General features: G+C 44.1%; 1 protein-coding gene across 1 annotated transcript in view; it reads right to left on the bottom strand.

Annotated features, from left to right (window-relative positions):
* LOC306797204 (interleukin-1 receptor accessory protein-like 1) overlaps positions 1-24,024 on the bottom strand; it is a 155,230-nt gene that overhangs the window by 44,810 nt on the left and 86,396 nt on the right. The window contains exon 6 of the mRNA XM_079296440.1: positions 20,416-20,490. Coding sequence (XP_079152566.1) covers positions 20,416-20,490 — 75 coding nt within the window. The remainder of the gene's footprint in view (positions 1-20,415; positions 20,491-24,024) is intronic.

Genomic DNA, 24,024 nt, shown 5'->3' on the forward strand with positions numbered 1-24,024 from the left:
AAAGTTGGCACAAATTAGCCTAATTAATGAAGCTAATTGATCCTCTCTTCAAATCGTTCTTCCTGTCTGTTGAGGACTGCATGTAGGGGTTACCCAAACATACTTGCTGGATTTACGGGCCTGAATATGGGCCTCGAATTTTGCCGAATGTCAAATGGTCAGTTCAGAATTGGTTTTCATTCATGCTGCTCACGACATTGGAAATTGACATTTGCAAATTTGAATTTCTTTTCTCGAAACAACTGTGAACCGTTTTCACTGGAACTAAAAACTGCCGTCCACAAACCAATGGGTGCCATCAGAGTGACAACATCCAACACAGTCTGTGACTGAAACACAAGCCCTTTTGATTGTCTTGGCATTTGCTAATGAACTAGCCAATAGGCTAATCCATCATGCTACTATCCACCCCAAGTGTTATTGGGAAAATTAACAATTGGCGTGAAAAGCATAGGATGAACCCTGTATTTTGAGTTTGGGTCAGAGAACTTTTACATTTTTGAAAAAAAAAAGAGTCATTCTCAGCTCCTGCTGTCCAGAATCTCCAGTCTGGTCGTCAAACAACGGTGCCATGTCACTTGAAAGCCTGCTCCCTTTCAGACACCAACATCCAGACAAAAAGAGACCTCTTCCAATTTCTCCACTATACTTTCTGTCTATATCCCCTCCCAATGAAGTGATTGGCAGCTCTGGTTAAATCTGCGACCCAGAGTCCAATTACATTGAAGGGGTGTGAAGTATATGAGTACGATTACGGGCCCATTTCCCCAGCAATAAGGACTCTGTCACCGGGGAGCTGTGGGCCTCACAGAGCCAGCCAAGCCTGGCCACCAATGAAAGAGGTATTCTCTCCTCTGTCACTTCTCATTGTTGTGAAGCGGCCGCTCCGCTCCGCGAGCAGACTAACCTGCAAACAGGCAGCGCAGCAGAAAATGCAAAGACATAATCTGGTATTTGTATTTCTTAAACACACGAGCACAAGCATGCACACACACAGATGTGCACAAACGGTTCCTTGTCTCTCTTTCTCAAGGGATGCATGATTGCACAGCCGTGCATGTTTGGACATTGAGCGGCCGGTTTTTAAAAGTTAATATACCGAATTCCTGCGGAGCTGCGTCACACATCCCCAAACACAACATCAAGTGAACACTAACATTAATAATGCAGATCCCATCACAGTGGTTAGTCTTATCTACTTATAGAAAACGAGGCCCATAGCATACTGCACCAAGAATACTAAAAAGCAATTATTGCTCTCAGCTGTGGTGAGCCCCAAATTAATGAGGGAGAGGGAGCCAGCGGAGTGTTGTGCAAAAACTCTGCAGGATAATTTGTTTAGAGCGTTAGGAGGAAAACAAAGTGTCGTTAATCGTATTCTTCTGGAGAAATTGGGAAAGTGCAAAAGGTAAGAGTGCCACTGGTAGGAAGAGACCCGAATCAAAAATGTTTTTAAGACCACATTTATTCTCCTTCTAAGTTGCACGCTAATTAATATCGTCGCAGACAATTACACAAGCAAGTCCTTCTGTTTTTGCAGAGAGGCCAGATGAAGCGGCAAAAATGTGTCTTCATTTGAGTGATCGCAGCGAGAAGAAACGTATGGTTGTAAGTGTTTTGCTTCAGTGTTTGAGAACATTGTCTTCTCCTCTGCGTGACAAGATAACGATCGCTCTCCCCCTTTTTTGCTGACACACGAGTCAACCTCCCAACAGTGAGAGCATCTCCCATACTGGCACCACCGGGGCCAGAGGAGGCTGACTTTCAAGTGGGGGCATCAAGTCGGCCTTCTCCGAGTCCCCTGGCTCTCAAGCTTAGGATGCACACACACACATATATATCTGTGCATGAGTGAGCGTTTATGTGGGAGGGATGTGCATTGAAAGGTCAGGGATCAGCCCACATCCTCCCCCGGAAGGACGAGAGCTGGGTGATGGGTGTGGGTGGGCAAGTGTATAAATCCAGTAAACAACATGACAGCATGCCTGCCCTGTTCTCAAACTTATTTATTTGCATGTAAACATGTACATAATTTCAGTTTGTGTACATTAGCTTCGGTTGATTGATGGAAATAAATTAACATTTGAACTGTAAACCCTAGTACCAGTACTATGAGCCCCATGAATGAAAAACCAGTTATCATTGTATTGGAGGGATGGTGTCTCAGTGGAGGACATCTCAAAACCTTGAGGTAACTGTCATAAAACACTGAAATGTGAATTATGTTTATTGTGATTTTGCTCAAAAGTTCAAATAGGGCAGCTTCCATCAACACCTCCATCTCACAGTCAACAGCTCTGCGGACCCGCTGTGTTGCTTTGCCGCCCATCTCACAGCAAATGTTGCCATGACAATAAGCAACTTTCTGACGAGCAACTTTGTTTTCTCGACTGCGCCGTAATCTCTGCAAACCAGACTCCTATATCAATGCCACTCCGCATTACCCCCGACACTCACCGGTGCTCTGGTAAAACATGAAATATAGTCTCATGAAGGTCTTATCAGCCAGACAAGTGGACCTAAGAGTTCCAGACGAGTGTGCTTAAAAGGCTCATGGTGAGTTTAAAGGATTTAATGATGTCTGGCCCTGGAATAGTTTGAGCTCAACGCACAGACTCTTTCATAAGCAATTAAACATTCGGGCTTGCCCTCCAGTGCAATTGTCAGTTATTTCCTTTTAACAACTGTGTCACAAATTCAGAAAACATGTCACCGGATTTTCACAGTGTTTTCTATATTTGTGCTGGATGGGATCATCGGTTTAATATGAAGCCAGATAAAGCCTCTCTCATAAGATCATGGTTTTAATCAACCAATAAGCAGCTGTCAGAATCTCCAGAATATGCCGGGACAGAAAAACGAGGGTGCTCATTTGTTTGAACTTGTCTCTTTAAATCCACGCTGCGGTGATCAAAAGCCTCGGCTGCCATCTCACTTAGCACATGTGACAGCTTTCAGTAGCGGCATTCAGTCCGATGACGCAGTGGACACAAACCCAGCTCCTGCCCTCCAACTGTTTGCCGTTTACCTGTCCTGTCTATCAACTTTGATTACCACTCACGGTTGTTTGTCGTTTGCTTTACCTCCCACTTCTCCATTCAACAGACACCATTCAATCAATTCACCGTCGGGCAAAATTGACGAAAATAAACCAAACAGATTTACTCCTCACCAGGGTGCTGCTCTGCTAACGGTGTCCTTTAATCCTGTATCTGCTCATGTTACGACATCGAGTCATGAATACGGAGATGTTCTCTTTCTCACACCAAACATCTGCACCATTCCTCACTGAGCACCACAGAGCCCAAAACACCGCAGGCTTGGCAATGCCATTGAAGATGATACCGTAAGGTGAACGGCAAAACAAAAGCAGCATTACAAATCTCCTGTGTTGTACAATTAAGGCAGTCACACCAGTCTTTGTATTCTCTTCTCTGAAGAGAAAAGAGGATCTATTCTAGCACTGGCCTTGGGCCGCCAACAGTGTGACAGAGGGACTCATGCTGATAGAGAATCCTTGGTGCTACAAAGCATCATTAAATCAGACCTTGATCATTTCTTAACGCTTGTGGAACACAGTTGCGGCCAAAGTATTATAGAAGGAAATGATGGCCGGGTAGAGGTGAAAGGGTAAAGTTTGCTCCTGTCACTCCATCATCACACTTAGGAAATAAACACGACTTCTGACAAAGTCCTGACAATCTTATCAGCTTATCACGGGTTGACCCGCTCCCAACTGAAAGTCCAAACAAACCTGCCTCCAGAATACAGTTGCAGACGGTCGCTAGCAACACCTATTGTCTGTTAATTGGAAATGCGTTTGTTTGCTCACTATCTCCAAAAAAGGATCTTACAGTGCAGGTTAATTATCGGACTGCTCGAGCCTGGCGAGCCCTCTGCACGCCGTATTGTTTGAGAAGCTGTGCAACTGTGTAATCAGCTGCTGTGCCCATTCATTCATTTTCATTGCATCTGTGCAAATAACAACTTTGGTCAAATTTCACCATGCTGCACGATGATGAAAATGGGCTCTCCAAAAAACTGGGTCACTTTGAAGTTCCACATTTCCAAAGCACGAACAATCTGCTTCTAGACCATAACTTCACAACAACACAGATAGAGCCTGAAAGCAACCGGTGTCGACAAAATGCATCAATATGGATTCCTTTCAAACACCTCAGGTGTTAAAAAGGAAGGTGATGGAGGAAGGCCAAACATGTACAAAGGACTTCTGACCAGGAGAATAAGCCAAACATGCAGCGTGGTTTCAACAAAGGCACAAGAGAGAGCTATGGAGACTTTATAGTATTGATTTGATGAATAAAATGAAGTCTCCCAGCCCTCAACTAACAACTGCACTGTTGAATGTGGACTGCATTAGAGAGGAAGCCATGAATGAGCCATGCCCCCCCCCGGGCTGTAAGATTATAACCTTGCTGCTAAACCCAGGGACAATTACAACTTTGGGTCCTTGGGTGTATTCTGCTCGATAGGAAAGTCCTTCAGAGTCTGTCAATCGCTACCTGCGGCTAGAGACAATTCAGCGGAGTGGTCACAGCCCAACGGAATTCAACTGTATCTGTGTTTCTAGTGTTGAGGTTTGAAAGAGAAGAAGAAAATGACAATTCAAATATTGCCAAACTTGTAGTTGTTGTCGACGGTCCTGCTTGCATATTTGTGTTTTGTATATTACGGTCAGTGAGTGATGACCTTGACCTCAAGCTGCTGGGCTGTGGATTGAGCTCCATCTCCCTTTGCCTCGCAGCGGGGGAGGATGCTCGGAGCGGGCGACTGACCTGGATGCTAACCGGGGGAGAAAGTGATGGAGACGGGACTGCCTTTGCGTGAGGATATGAAAAGCGGCCATCCGCTCCACATTGGTTGATTTACTCGGTACGCCCACGAGTGACAGCCGGAGCTTTGCTCTTACAAGGTGAAACGGATCGCATGCATGTCCCATGAGCTCTTGGTGAGTATCACAACAACAGTGATGACCAGATCAATCTCAATCGATACCCATTACGAGGCCTCCTTAAGGCCCTCTTGTTTAATCGTTGCCTATATTCATCTTCCCCTGAAACCCATAACCACGATTTTTCTTCACCGCCGATTGATTAACCGCTGCACTTTCTCTCTAAATCAGTTGCTTTTGTGTCCTGTGATGTGCCAATACACCTTGGATCAATAACCGTGGCTGTGTTTTGGGCTGTAATGACGCTTAACGGCCCATTAAGGTGATGGAGACCTTCGGCATGGTGCGGGTGCCGAGCCGTGCCTCTCATCGCCTCGGTGAGGTGACGTTTATACGAGACAAATGCACTTGATATGTAGATTTGTAATTTCAAGGGAGTCACTTCTTATCTCCCTCAATTACACTCAAACTGTCAAGAAAGTTACATCTTTAAAGAATGTAAAAAAAAAAGGAAAAAAGATGGTAATTTTTCTCTGTGTATAATTATGTTTAATTGCGGAGCAGAATAAGCAACACTTTCTCTGCAAACAAACACGGGGTGGTTAGAATATCTAGCGATTCATGAACGCTCACTCTGCCAAACAACTACTGCTAACGTCGCTCTATTGTTTCATGACCTCAGTGGTAGAAGAGGCTTGTTCTCCATTGTTTGTCTCTGCGGTGAAATTGATTAACATTGGGCTGTAATTGCAGCAAAGTTTCGGGGCCAAACATGAGACACCATTATCTTTCCCACTGGGTGACAAAATGGAGCCATAATTACCATCAACCGTTTCCCAAAGCAGCGCGTCTAAATCCGTTCAGTCGTACACGCAGTTGCACTTGCATGTGTAATTGACGATTACCCCCCCTGCTGATGAAAAAAGAGTAATGTTGCTGCAGATGGCAATAACAGAGGAGGAGGAAGAGTATGTGGGAGAGTGCGCGGCTGCATAAAAGCTGGAGAAAGAGCACAGGAGAGCCAATGAAAGGTTAAGCGAGGCAAAGTCTACGTGAATATGCATGCATATAAAATGAGACGTCCACTTATCTCAGTGAGAAGATGCCTTGCTAATAAAAGGATTATCTTGGTTGCCAACAGACTGCTTATTCGCTGACATTCTGTTCGGTACGTTTTTACAGAACTCCACGAGGGGGAACTTCTAAATGCCACTTTACTTGTACATTTTGTGATGACGGGTTTGAGTGCTGCAGCGACGGTCTGCGCTTCTTCAACAAAACTGCCTCAATGTAGGTGCCTGCACGCATGCACACGTGCGTATAAACATCAACATACACAACGCGCACGCTTTGAGATTGCACAACATGACGCTCAACTAATCCCACATGACACGAATACATCTGGCCGACAGGCAGATTTCACAGCCTCCAAAAGCCTCTCCGACGGGGGGAAACTACAGCACACGGGCCTCGGCTGTTCCTTTGAGTTGCAGCAGCCGAGCGACACGAAAAGAGCCATTTATTTCCAGTCGACGCACTGTGTGGGTCAAGACAAAACCAGACACTGCAACTGGGTGTGGACTGTCTTTGCCTTCATGCAGGTTGACACACTGGTTTCGCTGCTTCAGGCGCTGACCGCATTTCACGACTGGGGAAAAAAAAAAAAAAAGTAATCTCCATGGCAACAGCTTCTGCAGTTTGCAGGTTGTAACGCATGCGGTGCCATCATGCAGACATCATCCGCCACCATGGATCAGAGGTACCTGCTGATCCGACTCACTCGTCAGAACCTCATGTGGCCTCGGAAAAAAACCCGGAAAAAAACGAAGAGGGAAAACGAGCCTTCCATGACAATATTCAACACATGTTTACAAGAGCAATGAGGCAATGAGCCATTGAGCGTGTCAGCTGTTGAAACATCAAAAGAGAAATGAAATGAACGTCATTCACTGTCAACTCCGTTTGAAATTGAGTGATGCCGATGGTTTGGCTTGTGATTTGAACACTTTATTGGAGTCCTCGCCGGACGAAAGGCATCGTCACACCAGCTGACTGTACCCTCTGTGTTTAAAGGTCCAATGAGGAAATTCTGACGGATAGCTGGCAGAAAGACTCCAAAACAAACTCCCATTGGAGAACTATGCCTGTGTTTCGGTGAACCCCATTAACTAAATCCAATATTCTCTCCCCTTTTTCGCTCGGTTCTATCTTGGCCTGAATGTAACGCAATATCCACCAAGACCTGAGGGAAATATCTGGCCATTTAGCTGCTAAATGCTGCACTATGTTCACCAGACAGTTGCAAACTTTGACTGTCTCCACTTCTGTGCCGGGCAGGTAGTCTGCTGTCAATTTATGCCTGCTGCATTTGGAAACTATAGGTTGATGAGAGCAGTGAGAGTGGCACGAAACTGCAAAGTCACACGCTGAATAACTATACGCTGAATAATGCAGAGTAGATGGTGAGTTAAGGTACTGACTGCAGGTCATTCCTATGAAATCATCTTCTTGGAGACTTCTGTGCCACTGAGAGAAATCACATGACAGGCACACGTATATAGAGTAATGGATGTCGAATGCTACCAGAGCGCCTGAGCGAAAGATGCCACAGTGGCTGTTAATGATGCGATACAAATATGGGGAAAGGCAGCAAAAAGAAAGCTACACAAGAGGGAGCAACGATAAAATGTTGGGAGAGATTTGAGAGGAGAAGAGGGAAATATGGCAGGGAGGGAAGACAGATAGAGAGATGCCACAAGCATGAACAGATGGCTGCGAAGGGAGTCGGAAAGAGCGAGAGAGGGAACGAGAGAGGACGACACAGAGGGAGAGAGGGAGGAAAATCTGGCTGAAAAAGGCCCCGAGTTCACTTTGGGGAATGCAGTAAGTAGGACAGGCAAAACTTAAATTCCAAAAAACGAGACCCAAAAATAACCCAAAGGAGAACAAACCACTGAAGCCTGGGAGCTATGCTCGATGGTCAGTCAAAACAGAGCTGGCTGTCCCGCTTTGAAGAGCATCCCCTCTTTGGGATTCATAATCTACCTGAGGATGAGCACAAAAGGGGGCTGACATCTTAATGGTAATCGATGCAAATTCAGCTACGAGGGAAAAATAACAAACAGGGACAGTCCCGATGCAAATGAAGTCTCCTAAAGGAGGCAGATTCATCCATATGTATGTGAAGGTAGGGCTGTATCATATACTTCATGTAACGTGAGATTGAAAAATAAGCTTCTTTAGAGCTGGAGTTGGACTGGAAAGTCTTCTGTCTGCAAACCCGTGCTTCAGTCTCATCTGCCACACACCGTTCTGCATCCAGCCAATAAAGGAACAGATGCTTAAGGCAATATACACAAAGACAAAGTCATTAACTCAACGATCATATCAGTTAATTCCCGAGAACGCATTTGAACATAAGAAATGATGTGACTCATTCAGTGGGTTGAACCAATACCATTATATTGTAATATGAAACCAGCCCCGTGGTGTCCCAGATTGACAGCTGTTGGATGAGCGTAGCTACGCCGCATAATACAACGGCGCTGTGCGTCTCAATTACAGAGGAAACCCTGCCGAACCCCGCAAACACACGAACGGCACGATCCAATTTGATTCAGTGTTTACCGATCGTGCCTTTGGGCATGCGTTGGCTCTAACTTTCACCTGGTGAGTCATCCACCTCGGTGGGTAAAAAAAGACGCGATATGGTGCATGCCCTTGATTTGTATGCCCTCCAGAGAAGACGTGCGTGTTTAAAGATTACGTTTTCTTTCTCTTCATTTTAAGGGGAGCACAGTGTGCAGGCTTCTCTGCGTCGCTTTGGTTCATTTTATTACACTGTCAGTTCTGGTCACAGGTCTCTGCCTATGAACACAACCCAACCATGAGCCCATCTTAATGCATGTACTGTAATGCAATGCAAGTACAGTATAATACCAGTCAAGCTCTTAACCCTGTAAAACTTTCCAGTTCTGACTTACGTTTTTTTTTTCAGCATGACTGACGTTGAGCTGACATTATTACCCACCTTTAGACAATAAGCACTAATACTAGTTGGTAAAGTTCAAATTGTAAAAAAAAAGTCAGAATGTGTCTCCTGGACATCCCGTCTGACAGAGAAAAATCAATACAGCACAAGCCAAAACCTGTTGTTGGATTCTGACAAATTCTGTGAAACGAGGTCTTCTACTCTGTGTGTGTGTGATATTCAGCTTCTCTGCTGTCAGACAGGCAGTCTTCAAGTCATATTGGAAATACAGGAGCTGGAAATATCCGAACACCCAACAAAATAGGAAACACCAAAACACACACGTTACCCGACCGTCCGTTAGAGCCTGCAACTTCAGGCCACTAACAACCTGTTAGAAGCAACTATCATTCCGGTCAAATTACTGTACATTTATTGATCACGCCAAGTTTATATTCTGCAGGTGAAATTCATTCTGGACATATTATACAACCGTATCATTGTGTACTATACGAAATATTGTAAAGGAAACCAGAAAAGGAATCCTGTGGTGCATGTTGTATGTTATTTACAGCAGAGCTAGTCATATTTCAATGCATTTACTAATTGCAATGTCGGCTTCATGCACCTTAAGTATGCACTGTGCAGCTGTATCATACAAGAAACAAATGCTGAAAATAGATCAGATTTGGCAGCCTTTGGTCCCCGTGCCCAGCAATCTCTGCTGAACATGGCCTTTCATTTTGTTTTGCTGCACAGGCCATCAATTCAGGTTGGCATAAGCATCATGTGGAAACTGGCACAAACTGGTCCTCAAACTCAAACAACTAATAAAGCCATCGGATTTGTTTTTGAATTCCCTACCCCTCTGGCCCATCATATCTTTTAATATCCGACTGATCAGGGTTAGGGTGCTTAAGGTGTGTCCCACTCCAGCATCCTGTTTCAACAGGAAATACGTTATATTAGGGGAGTTACGGCACTATTTCATGGGAGGAACCGATGCATTCTGTTAATGTTAGCAATGGTAGCTTCATGTAGCATCGCTCTATTATTCTGCATTCTATGCTGGAACTGGTCCAGCGTGCAAACATTGGACTCCATTATATTTAATTGACTTTCCTGCAGAACACTGATAATAATGTAAACTGTATTTAATGGTGACTAATGAACTATAAGCATCAGCTGAACAAACACTGTGAGCAGAAGTGAACATAAATGATTGTCTCTATTAGTCTTGTTGCAGCCATCTATGTAGCATCAACATGAAAACATAAAATGTTACGAGCATAAACAGCTGGCAGACCCACAGCTGCTCGTAACGCTGCAGCTACTGTTCTGCCTCTGACATCGGTGTCAGGAGAAACAAAAAGAGCCCGACAGCACAGTGAGGACGACAAAGGACACACACACACACACACACACTTTACAGTTGATGAGGGGAATGAAGAGCGGCTGCAACGTTGTTTGAGTATTTATCTTAATGCAATTTGCAATCCACTAATGGAGGAAGGAAAACACAGACTGTGCATGTGTGCAGGTACAGTAATGAAAGCGATAACACAACAGCCCCCATGGTTCACTCTCGCCGTGCTTCCTTCCCCATTTTTGCACACATTAAACGTGCACATACACTTACAACGCAGGCATGTTGCTCTCTCTCTCTCTCTCTCTCACGCACCCCCCCCCCCCCCTCCCCCTTCGGCTACTGCTTGATGAGTCATAGCTCTGGGTCTTCTAAACTGGGACAATCCACACACACACACACCTACATGCCACACAGAATACACTCCCAAACAGACAAAATACACACATACACACAGGGGCGACGCGGCGGCAATGAACTTGGCAGCCTGGGGACTCTGAAGCTGCCTGGTGTTGATGGGTTAGTGCTGTCTTTCTTTCACACATCCCCAAAAAGAAGAATGGAGGTGCTGGAGAAGAATGAAGCCTTAGGCAGCACATTGAGCCGTCGTTGAGTTTGGTATCTCTGTGTATTTGCACTTTGACTGCTGGTTTGGAGGGGGAGTAGTGACTAATACATCAACATTTTATATCAAGATTCATACATTGCTCTTACAAGAAGAGCACAGAACCACTCTGGCCATCAGTGGAACTCGGCGTGAGTGACAGCACTGGATCTGGATGATAATGGCTGCATATGGAACTGTATCATTATTTGTCTGAAAATAAGAATGTCAGAGAAGGGGAGGGGGGGGGGGGGTAGAAGCAGTATGAAGTGATAGATGTAGAGTTAGTTAGAGTAGAGTCAGATAATTGGTTTGTCTGTGTCGTCTTTCCTTTGTCTTCGGAGAGTGGTTGACCTTCCATGTCTTTTGTATGATTCATAGTCGATCTGTCAGGGACATGTTCAAAAATGAAGAAACTGCATGTGATGGAAAATGGAAAACAAAATGGAAAACAAAAGAAAAATCTGTTGTTGATGGCTTTCCACCAGCTGCAGCGACCAACAGACCAACGATCCACAAATCCCCTGAAAAACACTTCAGTATGTTGATGTCATAATTAAAATTAAAATCAATACCAATACTGTGTCACAGCATGGAAGGATGCTCAATATCTTCTATCTGGCCTGCGGTTGGCAGGCAGAGTGGATGGCCGGGTGTGTGTTTGCTAAAGAAGAGAGGTTAGCCTGAGTCTCAGAGATTAAACCAGAGGGCTGCCAAGACCGTTGGCACGGAGACGCTGGTTTCTCACCAGCAACCACGGGGGGAAAATGAAATCATTTTGCAGCAAAATATGTTCTGGGCACTTTGGTTTCTTTGTTGGGAACATTTTGGTCCCTTCCAGAAGCGATATGCTGAACTGAGAAGTAATGATTTTGAATTAAACATTGGCAAGTGCATCTCGTGACTCACCCAGAATGCTCTGGGAGGAACTGCCTAAACTCAATCCTGACTGCACACCACTGTGCACTGATTTAATTCACTACTGAGTATATCTAGTAAAACTGCTTTTTTTGCATGTGGTGTGGAGTCTTTTCTCCCACAACAAAAACGTGCGCTAAATTACATATTTTAAAAAGTTATTTAGAATATAGTCATTATTTGTATGATTTCTGGATCACTTAATGCTAATCTATAGTATGGATACAATGGTTCAGTCTTAATGTGTGAAAAGGAATACATGTGTAAACCAGCAGAGGAAAATAAACATATTCATATGTATGTAACAGTGTGAATTTACACATTTCTATGAGTTAAATTGGGAATTATTGATCTAGACACCATTGACAGACTCTCCACATCTATAAGGAACTAAAACAAAAGTATAAAAGTGATATACACACTTTTAAAATATCTACAAATTAAGAATGTGATTGCTAAAACACAGCATAACTTTCTAACCCATTTCTCTTTCCCTTTAGAATAAAACTACATCATACATTTATCATTGTCACAAGTTCTAACTACCGGTATTAACATGTTGTTGATGGGAACCTACTGTAAAAAATAATCCATGTTTTTATTCCTCCTGTTATTAACCAAATTGATTTTCTGAAATGAAAATAGAGTAGAATAAATTCATTGGTTTAAAATATTAAAGTAATTAGTGTGAAATGGATATAAAGTCACTCTTCCTGTATCACAAATGACTTATAACACTATAAACAGCGAAATAAATGTCATCATTTTGCACGTGAGGAAGCAGTAGAGATGACATGTATGAACACAACAACGCTGAATTCCAAAATATAATACTTTATTCTATTCTGGTCTGCAGAGAGGTCAGGGCCTATGTGAGCATGTCACAATCCCTCCCACTGCTGAGGGAAGAAACAGTGCTTCTTTACCCGAGGTATAAAAACAAGGTGTTGCCTGACTCATAGCAGTTATGAGACAAATATCCACAACATTTCATCTGACACATTCCTATCCCCTGTAGCATGACTGCCCACGGACCGAACAGAGGACCGACACAAAGCCGACCAGTGCTGGATGCGTGTGGAGAAAGACACACCTGACCATATCAGGCTGCTTGAGCACACACAAATCCCTTGAGGTGACAGTGTGAGGTGGTAAAAGCTGCAATAGACCTTTGTGTGTGTGTGTGAGCGAGACAAACAGTGAACATTAGCTTCTGTTTCTCCTTGTTTGAAGAATATTGGATTTTGCCTGGATGGGCACCAATTATCTGTGTGTGTGTGCAGCAGCTGTATCATGACATCACAGATCTGCGGTCTCATGTGTCACTTGCCAAAGTTTGCTGCCACACACACACACACACATACAGGAGTTGGCCACAAAGACCAACGTGAGACCAAAGACAGTGCAGAGGGAGCGTCGCCTAACCAAAATCACGCTCCGGGCGGAGAGGGGACACTGTCATCTCTTTCCAACCTGGATGCACTGTCACATGAAGACAGCCGGAAGGAAACCAATATGGCCACCTGTTTGGCTGGAAACACAGCGAGGGCAATTAGTTCGACCAGGCAACACACGTGCCCTGTCGAGGGGATGATGACGAAGGGGAAGTTTGCAGGGTTTGCATTTTGGCCGAGGCTTGTGCGGTGGAACTGGCTTCACAGGAGAGGCTGATATATTCTGGGGGAAATAAAAATGCAAGCTGCTCTGCTTCTCTCTACATTCCGGGGTAAAATCCAGAGAGAGAATATCAGAGAGAAATTACAATGAAAAGATTATCTTCGAGTCACCAGAGCAAATGAATGCTGCTAGCAGTTGGATTTTTTTAAATAGTGGATCACAAAAGAGCAAGGTGACACCACTGTGTCTAGGTTAAACTGAGGGCTAAACTAATGGCTGTAAAAAAACAAAACGCTGTGCTTAACTGCCAGACTGAAATGGGTTTCATTTGAAGGAAGGTGGCTCGTGGGTGCCCAGCTGTCACAAAGTGAGTCTTCCTGCTGCTAGTAATCCATATGCTGGTGTTTGACTTAAGTTGCCTATCAGACTGGGTGTATAGCTGCTGCAGTGCAGAAGCTACTGATACATGACGGGACTGGAAGGAGCGTCAGAAAATGGAAACGAATGTGTGCGAGTGGAGGAGGAGCGCTTTCAATTTGAAATTCTAGCTCGGATCTGAAGTACACAGCTGGTGACAGAGCAACAGCTGGACGGGAACTGCACAGACTGCACTCTGTGGCAGAGTTGGTGACACGAGTCGGAGGATGGAAAAACCCAATAATAACACGGAGGGGGAAAAAAAGGTGCAGCTTTAAAGTTACACTGTGCTGAAACAAACCCAAAAGCACCAGAGTACCAATCACAGAGCGAGCGCCTGAAGGGGTTGTTGTACTGTAACATAAGGTCGCTCACACACCACTACTGCAGCTGTGACAGCCTGGATAGCAAGTCCACAGCTGTTACATCTTCCACTGTGGTGAACTGTAACTCACACAGTGAACCGAAGACGTGAAAAGGCCACCGTGACTGCAGTGGTGTATCACATCAAAACCACGAGTCAGGTTAATCAAAGAGTCAAAACAGGTCCAGTGGGTTGTAGTCAAACCGTTATATCATCTAATAATCTATGAAAATAAAAAAACGACAACAAACCAGACTTTCTGTAAACTACACGCCGAAGACCAATTCATGATGAACAGGTCTACCCAGAGACGGGAAGTGTGGCGGACACAGACAGGAGGCAGTATATCTTCATGCTTGGCAAATGCTTGACGCTATTTCTTTTGCTAAGGAGAGCGAACGCCTTCAGCCATCTTTCCCTCTTACTTTGGCAGAGACGGGTACGAGGCCGCAGATGGGAGCCGCTGACAGGAAGCAGAGCGGTCAACGGGGGACTTCAGAGTTCAATCATCATCCGACATGTCAGCATGGTGTTCGCCCTGCGGTGGCGCTAGCATCAACACCAGAATTTCCTCAAGGTGTTCAGTGAACCTAAAGTCTCCTTCGGTCTGGCGGGCCGACCGAGTCTCCGCAAGCCCTCAGACTGTCGCCCTCATTACCGCACTTATGTAAAACATTAATGGGAGCAGTCCTTTGCCAAGAATCTCTTCCAATCACCACCAACAAGCCCGCCAGTCAGGATTTATGCCTCCACGCTGCATTTGGGACAGTGTGCTGTCTTGTATCCACTTTCATCTGTAATAACTCAAGGTACGACACCATCGTATTTCATACCCTCTGTGAATCCTAAATGATCTCACTCTTTCTCCGACTCTTTGCTCCCCCCCCCACCTTAATTTCTCTCTCATTCTCTTCCCCCCTCTCTCTTCTCTCGTCTTTATCTCACGCCGTCTTCCCCTCCCTGCAGGGCCTCGACTCGTCTGGAGGCTTGCCAGGAATACAGATAGGATCACTCGCAGATGTACAATAACTTGAGGGGAATAAATATGCCCTAATTGAGAGAAATTATGTGATATTGATCCTCGGGCCTCGGACCTTTGGCGTCGATGGAGCGTTCTGCGGAGCCAGTGGCATTTAGAGGGATGGCTGGGGTGTGTGATATCGGGGATAGGTGTTACTGAGGCCGTGCTTGTGGGCGACTCTTTTTCTTTGTGGAACTAAAATGCGTTTCATGGTTTGATGAGAACATCTTGGCTGAAAAGCATGAGACTACTCGAATGGTAGCCAGAGGATGTACCGATTATAACACCGAGCGGCAGCGAGTGATGCTTTCAATTTAAAACTCGAGTCGGAAAATATCAGCGTGTGCCGTCTGTACCCGTGCCATCGAGTCAGGTTCCAGGTTGGCTTTTGGGGTTAAACTGAGCACCAACACAAGCGGTCTCATTTAAAAAACGTTCTGCTCACATCCAAGCCAAGTTGAGTGGGTTATAGGTTCAAATGTTCTCGGTTTTCATTTCAAAGTTATCTTCATTGTAGCATTATGTAAATTAGATCCAATATTTATAATCCTTGTCCTACAGGCAGACACTTGACTGAAACCCTGAGGTGCTCCACCTCTCCTGTCTGGTGCTGTTCAAACATTTACTGGATTCAATGCATTATGTAACGCACTTAAATATATATATATCTATATATATATATATATAAATAAATAAATAAAAGGAGGGCAGGTTTCGTGTGAAGACAATACATGATATTTATGTTACAAGTGAGAAAAACAACAAAATCAATAAACCCTCAAGTGATAATCACGTCTTCCTGACCCTTGGACGTTTACAGCCGTTCTCCAGAACTCTTGGTATTTACCTTGAACATGATCTACATGTGTACCTGTCTGTGGCATGGTGGGCCTTTTCCCCACAGCCAATTGTCAATAGTACATCCAACACATCAAAATCAATCGTTACGTATTGAAAAAAGTGCCTGAATCAATGCGACAAGAACCCAAATATTACTCCATGAGAAGAAATAATACATACAGCTCCAGGATAATGGGATGATCGACATTCATAGATTTATAAGGTTAAACTTTCCAAGACCATCTGTTGGACTGAGTTTCAACCGCATTGGAGCAGTGTGGTGAAAGGTGACATTTTGTCTGCTGTCTGTGTGCAGTTCATCATCTCTTCCTAATGATGCTCTGTTTCTGCAGAGGATGGAGAAAGAAACCCACACGAGTGCAAATTTCCTGACTGAGGGATCTGGGTTCGTCAAGTCTTAATGTGAAGGTTTCCATGTCAGCTAAGAGGAAAATGGGAGTCTCATAGCAACCTGACCTGCACCAGAGTAACAGTACATTGATGTGCTGGCCTCCTCATTACCAAAGCGCTGCACATTCCAAATTGATGTGGCTGCCGACTCCAAGTCAACTCAGGATAATGATGGCGTCGTTCTGAGGTGTCCTCATTTGAGAATGTAACTCCTCCTGATGAGTGACTGAAGACCAATTTCCAGTTTACACTGTTATTATTCACGAACCAACAGACGAGGAAGCTCAACCTCTGAGAGGAGTGCAGATTGTCAGATTGTAGAGAGGCTGCTTAGAACAGACATTTCCACAATGAGCCTTTCTGAGAGGCAGTAACACTGATATCCAAGCTATGTTTTTAAAAAGACGCCTTTTGTATTACTCGGTAGCGGTTTGGATTCTGGGTTTCATAACCCGGATGCAGGTGCTTGCTGTGCGCTCACGTTTAAAGTGTTTCAATTTAGCCAAAGATTACTTTTTATTTTTTTCATAATCCTAAAGTAAACAACAATATATATATATAGTTTTGGTGTAAATCAAAGCGCGACAGCGTCATTGTAGGCTGTTTTTCACAAACTATACGTCATACAGGCATTGATGGAAACAAAGCAAATAACTAAGTGAGGCACTAAAGAACAAGAAAACAAGACAGTTTGGGGGAAATCCATCAAAAGAATCAATTCAATGACTCAAACACAACACAACTCTTGCGGTGAATATTACAGATTGATGATGCGTACCAGTACGACAGAGAGTTGCAGGGCTTCTCAAAGCATTCAAGTGAGAGCTTAAAAGTGTATTTCGGGGGAATTCGGCAAGGAGGCTCAGACGCCATCACCTTGTTTTCTCTCCGCAGCAATTTCAGAAAACTCGCTGCGGTGTCGTAATGTCAAGTGTCAGGAGATGAAGTGTGATATCTTGAGGAAGGAGGCAGTTGAGAGAGCTTGAAGTTTTAACAGCCAATCAAGATCACAGGGGAACTCGCTGGATATTCCCAGTATGAGCATCACAAACGGAGTGCCGCGATGGTCGTGAATTCAATCTAACCCGAAATAAAATGCCAGGATCGGTGGGCAAGCGAGGCAGCGAGTGACACGTCAGGCCTGCACAGAAAACAGCATTAAAACAAATCAAACCTGGCAGCAGAACAAAAGTTCATGAAGCAGATTTGTTTCTGGAGGTTGAATCCCTGGTTGGGTTGTGTTCAAGAACATCGAAGTGGCACAAACATGTTCATGTATTAAGGAAATGAATCACCCCGGCGTCAAAGTGTTTAAAAATTGAACACATTAGCACTCTGGAAAAAGACTTGCGCTGCAGTTAGTCTGCTTGGCTTGACTGCAGACAATTATTCCACATCTGCACAAGACTGAGTGAAAGCAGCGCATTCAACTGTCAGACTGAATTACGGACCGAAAATGTGAGGCATCTGTCCCACAGAGAAAGCGGTGGAGAGGCCCGCCCACCGAGGGGCTGAGAAGAGCATTCATACAACACGTTTTAATCAAGCATTTGAATCAATTAGAACTCAGGAACCACGTCCATTCGGAGACGAAATAGGGAGTGGGCCACGGACGATGTGGCCCGCCATTTACAGATCTCATCAGTTCAAAATAGACAGAGTACTAAAACCAAATCCAAGGTTCTCCAAGTGGAGAGACACTTTTTGGGCTCTTGTTATGGAAATAACAAGAGCCCAAAAAGTGTCTCTCCACGTTCGCCTTTCCCACTCCTCCCGCTCTCTCCCTCTCACCTGCCTGACTAACTGTCAGCCGAAGTCATTTACGCTTCTATATTTCAGTGTTTTTCAGAGTATGAATATTAAAATTCCACCAAAACTGCCACACTGCGTTCGACTGGGTTCCCTCTGTGGATGACAAGAGCATGCTAGCCCAACGCTAACAGGAAGCGACAGGGGGTTGTACAGGCAGAGGATCAAATAGGTGCTCATATATTATGTACACAGAGGTGCTGACTCTGCATAATATCAAGCATAAAAGCATAAAAACTGTTTCTACTGATCCTCATCCACTGGTAAATCTAAATCAAGAGGAAAATCCAATCTGATACATTTGGGGGATAAAGGTCTAGAAAGCTGAAAGAAGCTGAAAATCCCTGACAGAGAATGAAAAGGACAGTAAAATGTTCAGCTCCACAATAATTAAAATCAACCCCAAAACCAGAACAGCAGCACGTTTCTTATCTTTGGAACATTATCGCCTGATCTATCAGGTAATGCGTATTGTAAATCTCCATCATCCACGATCAAACACTCAATCAGATGAAAAAAGCCAGAGAGGCTTTTATCCACCATCAATTTAAAGCGACAGCGATTTGCGTCTATTTTCTGATTGCCACCTTTTACCTCTGCGAGCCAGTTGTGTTCGTCGCCCATGACAAATTTACTTCAAAGAAAGTCTCCATCATGACCCATTTTCCCTTCCACCAACAGCTCAGCTCTCGTCCAATAAGGCACAAAGCGGGAATTCTCCCATGAGCCCCTGAGCATCAAAAGCTGGTAAGGCAAACGGAGGACTGCTGTTCTGAGGCAGCCACATGAGGCAGAAATGGAGGCAATCAGTTGAAGTAATGCTGACATTAGGAATTTGAAGGTTGCGTGAGTCGAGGTTATAGGATTTCTCAGAAGTAACAGCAGCACTTCGATTCATTTCTGACTAATTACGGCTGAACAAACCAGCATCCATGTTGCACAATGAAGAGGCACTCCAATGGAAAGGAAGAGAAAAGGCTTTTAAACCCACTGAATTAACTTTCTCTTTCATACACAAATGCATCGAATGACTCATCTCGCGTTTTTCCTCCATTGAGAGGAGAACTCAAGGTCCATTCACAAAAGGGCACAGAGAACAGACCAAATTGAAAATCTTGTACTGAACACTTTAACTCTTGTTGTCAGATCTGTGCAGATGCAAAGCATAAATTGAACTGAGAGGAAAGTGTTGGAGATCAATACAGTTCAACACAACACACTCCAACTAGTGTCAATGGTTTGATCTCATTGAATTTGAACTTTGATGTCAAGTACTCGGAGGATCACAGAGTAAAAGTTTCAGCAATACCATGAATTGGCAAATAAGAGCTGGTATTCAACTAATGTGCAAGTCTCAAGAAACAGGTCAATTCAGCATAGTCTATACTTCCACAGCAATAATTCCATTAGTGCAGTGGTTCTCAAACGGTGGTATTACAGGTGGGGTGCAGGGGGAAATGCAGAATTTTTGTATTTCAAAAAACAAATGTATTTATTTATTTTTTTAATAAATACATGGCGACATGCCTGTACTTTCGTGTAAATGTTTACGTTACGCCGTTAACATGTTACATTTGCGCATGCGCGCCAACCATGATCCTTGGCGACTCACATGTGTGGCTTCGTGTTCCAAATGAAGAGACATTTGGCAGGCGGGAACAGAAACGCAACCGCAAGCGACGCATCCGAGACGAACAGCAAGCAGCCAAGAAGAACATATGATGACGCCTCTCTTGCTCTGGGTTTCACAGTGAACGCGGTCGGAGATGAGGAGAGACCAGTCTGTGCTTTATGTCTGAAAACTAGCTGCGGATAGTATGAAACTTGTTTTGTTTAGTTTTTCACAGGTTGCACTTTGTTGTTATCTTATCAATCATTTCAGGATAATCTGCACTAATTCTATCAGTACAACAGGTAAACAAAGATGTGTTGAGATCGCATTGACAGCAAACGGCGTCAACAACGAATGGAAATGGGAGCAGATCAGAAAACAGGGAGGACTCTTCCTAAAATATGACAAACATGACGATATTGTTCCTAACAAAGCCACAGTTAAGTAGAACAGCTCCTGCTGTGAGGGAATTGGCTTTGCCACGAATATGACAGCACACGTTCCACCAACAGACAACAAGCCATCAGCGTGGGGAATAAAACACGTCTCCTTACCGATTGCCATCTCTATGACGCTCATTTGGCTCTCTGACGGGGAAAGGATTTTCGGCGGCTTGTCAGTCAGGGGAGCTGTGAGAAGGCAAACAGAGAGAAAATGAAGAGCAGATTAAATTCAACATCGTTCTCCCCCGTGGATCGCGGGAGTATGATTTATTCATTAAGGACCACAATAAAGGCTGCATTAAAAATGGGAACAAATAAAAGGAAATATAATATTTAAAGAGTGGACGGAGGAAGAGACCGGATGACTTACTGTGACTCAGAATTACCCATTCAAAGCTTTAAACATCAATGCACACGCTTTGAAAGAAGCAGCTTCTTCAATACTAATTCATTCCTCGTAAAAAACACTGGAACTCAGGATATGGCTTTGACGTGGATTGCGCTATAAACCGCACTGTATATACAGCAGCTGTGTAACCAGTCAACCATTTCTGGATCTACAGAACATATACCCGAAGGTAAAAATCCTTCACAGCTGCAGTGGGCATGGGAAGGTTAAGAGCTGCTGCAGGAGATGCAGTATTCTCAGCTGGGAAGTATACATTCTTTTGACATAGCGTGAATAATTCTGTTAAAAAAAAATGAAAGCAAAACCTTCTGCACAAGCAATGTGGTATATGTTGTCAAAAGGTCAGCCATGAGCGGGTCGCTGATCCAAAAGTGTATCACAGTTATAGTCGAACAGCCGTCGTCCCAATGCCCTTCGAAAATACACCGACTCCAATTAGACAGCTGCTGAGTAACAAAAGACGTGCAGTTAGAGCCTCCTCATTATAATGATTCCCTAATTGGTTCTAGTCTTCAAAGTGGCATCAGAGAGGTTTTCTATCCGTGCACGCTGGGAAATACTCGGAGGGACGAGGCTTGTTTCAGTACAAATGACTTGTGGTTTGACTGCAGCACTGATCGCTGAGCTCATCCTGGAGAAAAAACACAACCCACAGAGAGGAGCGACAGAATGGAGGGAGGTTTTCCAAAGTTCACGGCGAACCTGTTCCTCCATACTCCAGTTCTCTGGTGATGTGACTCACCGCAGCAGAGAGCGTTCGCTACAGTTACGTGTTTGTACAAAGCCTTCCGGCTAGTTATCAGATTCAAAATGCAGTTATTCAGATTTCTGCTTTCATATGTTGTTTGTTTCTATTTGGTTTGTGCAATACGGGGCAGCTGAGGGTTTTATGACGCTGGAAATGCACTTTTGAACTCCTGAGTTGAAATCTGTGCGTGAGATTCTGTCTTGACACGGCCAGTAAATACATTTAAAAAAGTCAATTATTACAAAATATGTCATTGCCTTCCATATAGACAAGTTTGGCCATTTTACCCTCGATGGTCAAAGCCATGTGACCCACCCCTCCGCCCCGGTTTTCACGCACGCTAGAGTTTACCGGCAGGAAAACCTTAACATTTGGCCACTTCAATCATTGAACCAACAATTAGTTTGAGCCTCTAACTGCAATGAAGAAGCAAAAATGATTAATTTGACGAAACTACGTTTTGCAGAAAAGCAAACGATGAGCTAATAAACTACGAAATGCCAAACGCCATTTGTGCAACACTTAAAAACAAGAGGTTTGATGTTTATGTGGGTATTTTGTTGAAGTTGTCCTCTCTTGGTGCAATCTCTTAATTTGTTTGGATGCACTTCATATTTTAGGCACTCCACACTATTTTCAGCCAAATATACAAGGTTCCTTCAGTGATGTCCACTCACTCCGACTAATCAAATACACTTTCATTACCAATTGACAGATGAAACCATAACTCGGTCATACAACTTGTTAAGAGGAGTGGGCTGACAATGCCTGTGTGAGCTCATTAATTACACATTTAATAAAAAGGACCGGAGCGAACGATGCCTTTCCCTGTGCCCGCCGTGTTTCAGTGCTGCGCAAAGAAACCTCATCGCCTGAATTACCTTCCTTCTTGATGAAATATGCTGAGATTATTTTGTTTCAAAAGAAAAAAACAACTTTTGCCACTCTGATGGTTTGTCTTACACAAGACAATGCTGGATTTGAGAGGAAAAGATGGCGCACGGGCAGGAATGTGGCTGCGTGTATTTATAGTAACATGAAAAGAAGCTCAGCTGGGGGTACACTCATCAACCATGGAGCCACAGCTCACTGCTTATGCGGTGAGCGAGTTTGAAAGCCATACATTATATATGTGCATGAATGATAAAACTATGATTCGAACATATCTGCAACCGCACTACTGTCAAATACATGTCAAACAGACATTTTAATGACTTATTTTCAACTTTTGTAGATTTCATTGGCCGTGTGTTGACAACTGCCTCCAGTAGCACCTCGGCGTAGGAAAGCACCACCGTGTTTGAAGTTACACAATCAACTGCATGCCGGGATGCTGCAAACGTGAAAATGGAAAATGCAGCGCAGGTTGAAAATAAGCTGAACGCTCCAGCGCTGCTCCTGGTGACCGTACCTCATGTGCTGCTCATGCAACACAACACAGCACACCGAAGGCTCTCTGATCGTTTAGATGGACGTGAACAGAGCAGAATGAGGCATGAAGATTTATTCAAAAGGTGGCGCTATCAGCCTCTGCAAAAATGAATTATATTTACCTAGAGGACAGAAATCCAAGGAAACATTTTGTCCAGTATATTGTAGTCTGGAGGGGATCTTTTATTTTTTTATGTATGTTCCTGCAGTAATTTATCCAACTGAATCCTTTTGCGGGGGCTTCTAAAAAATGCATTTTCCCCTTTACTGTGCAGTTCTTAGTATAGAGGCAGTCAGGACCATTTGGCTACCGGCGCAGCCCCAAGTTTATCGTTAAATGTCAACAAATCATGTTATAAAGTAGCCTACGTTCTGCTGTTGAAACTCAAGATCCTAAAATCTGTTCTATCATGGTAGTCGTCAGGATTTCCACACCCAGTGTGGCGAAGTGGACCAGCACAAACAGGACTAATCTATTGACTAAAAAGGGCATGACATACTGCTCACTGCGGTAACCTCACTTTGTCATTTTTAACTGACGAGGTGGATTTATTTAGATATTCTTTTTTTTTTTTTAAGTCATGCACGGCCAGGTATCGAGGATATAGAGTTTCTCTGTGAAGTCTCGTTTTGGTATGCCGGTTGCACTGAGCCGGTTGAAGGTGAAATCCCAATCCTGGAAGGCAATCAACATCGTGGAATGTTTTTTGCAGAACTTATTTTACAGCTAAAGTTAAAAAAGAAAGTAGGAGAAGGCTGTTTCACTCATCCAAATCAAGGGCACGATAGGCTGTTCGTCAGTGGGATCCCACCGTGCCGGAAGGCACGCAAACAGACACAGACACACACATTTGAGATGCATGAGTGAAGCTGGCTGGTGTTCAACTACAAAACCATAATTCTGTGGTGGGTTTTTTGTAAAAGGGAGTAGGCAGGCTTTTCGCCGAAGGGCGAGCAACACAACCAGCCTGACCTGCTTCCCTATACACACAAACAGCATGGCCACATTACACACACACACACACACACACACACACACACACACACACACACACACACACACACACCTGCACAAATGGAGGGTTGGGAGAAAATCTTTAAAGTGTCCCTCACAGGCCCTGTGATCTGCTCT

The sequence above is a fragment of the Melanostigma gelatinosum genome (genome assembly GCF_949748355.1).
Source record: "Melanostigma gelatinosum genome assembly, chromosome: 24".
NCBI classification, from domain to species: Eukaryota; Metazoa; Chordata; class Actinopteri; order Perciformes; family Zoarcidae; genus Melanostigma; species Melanostigma gelatinosum.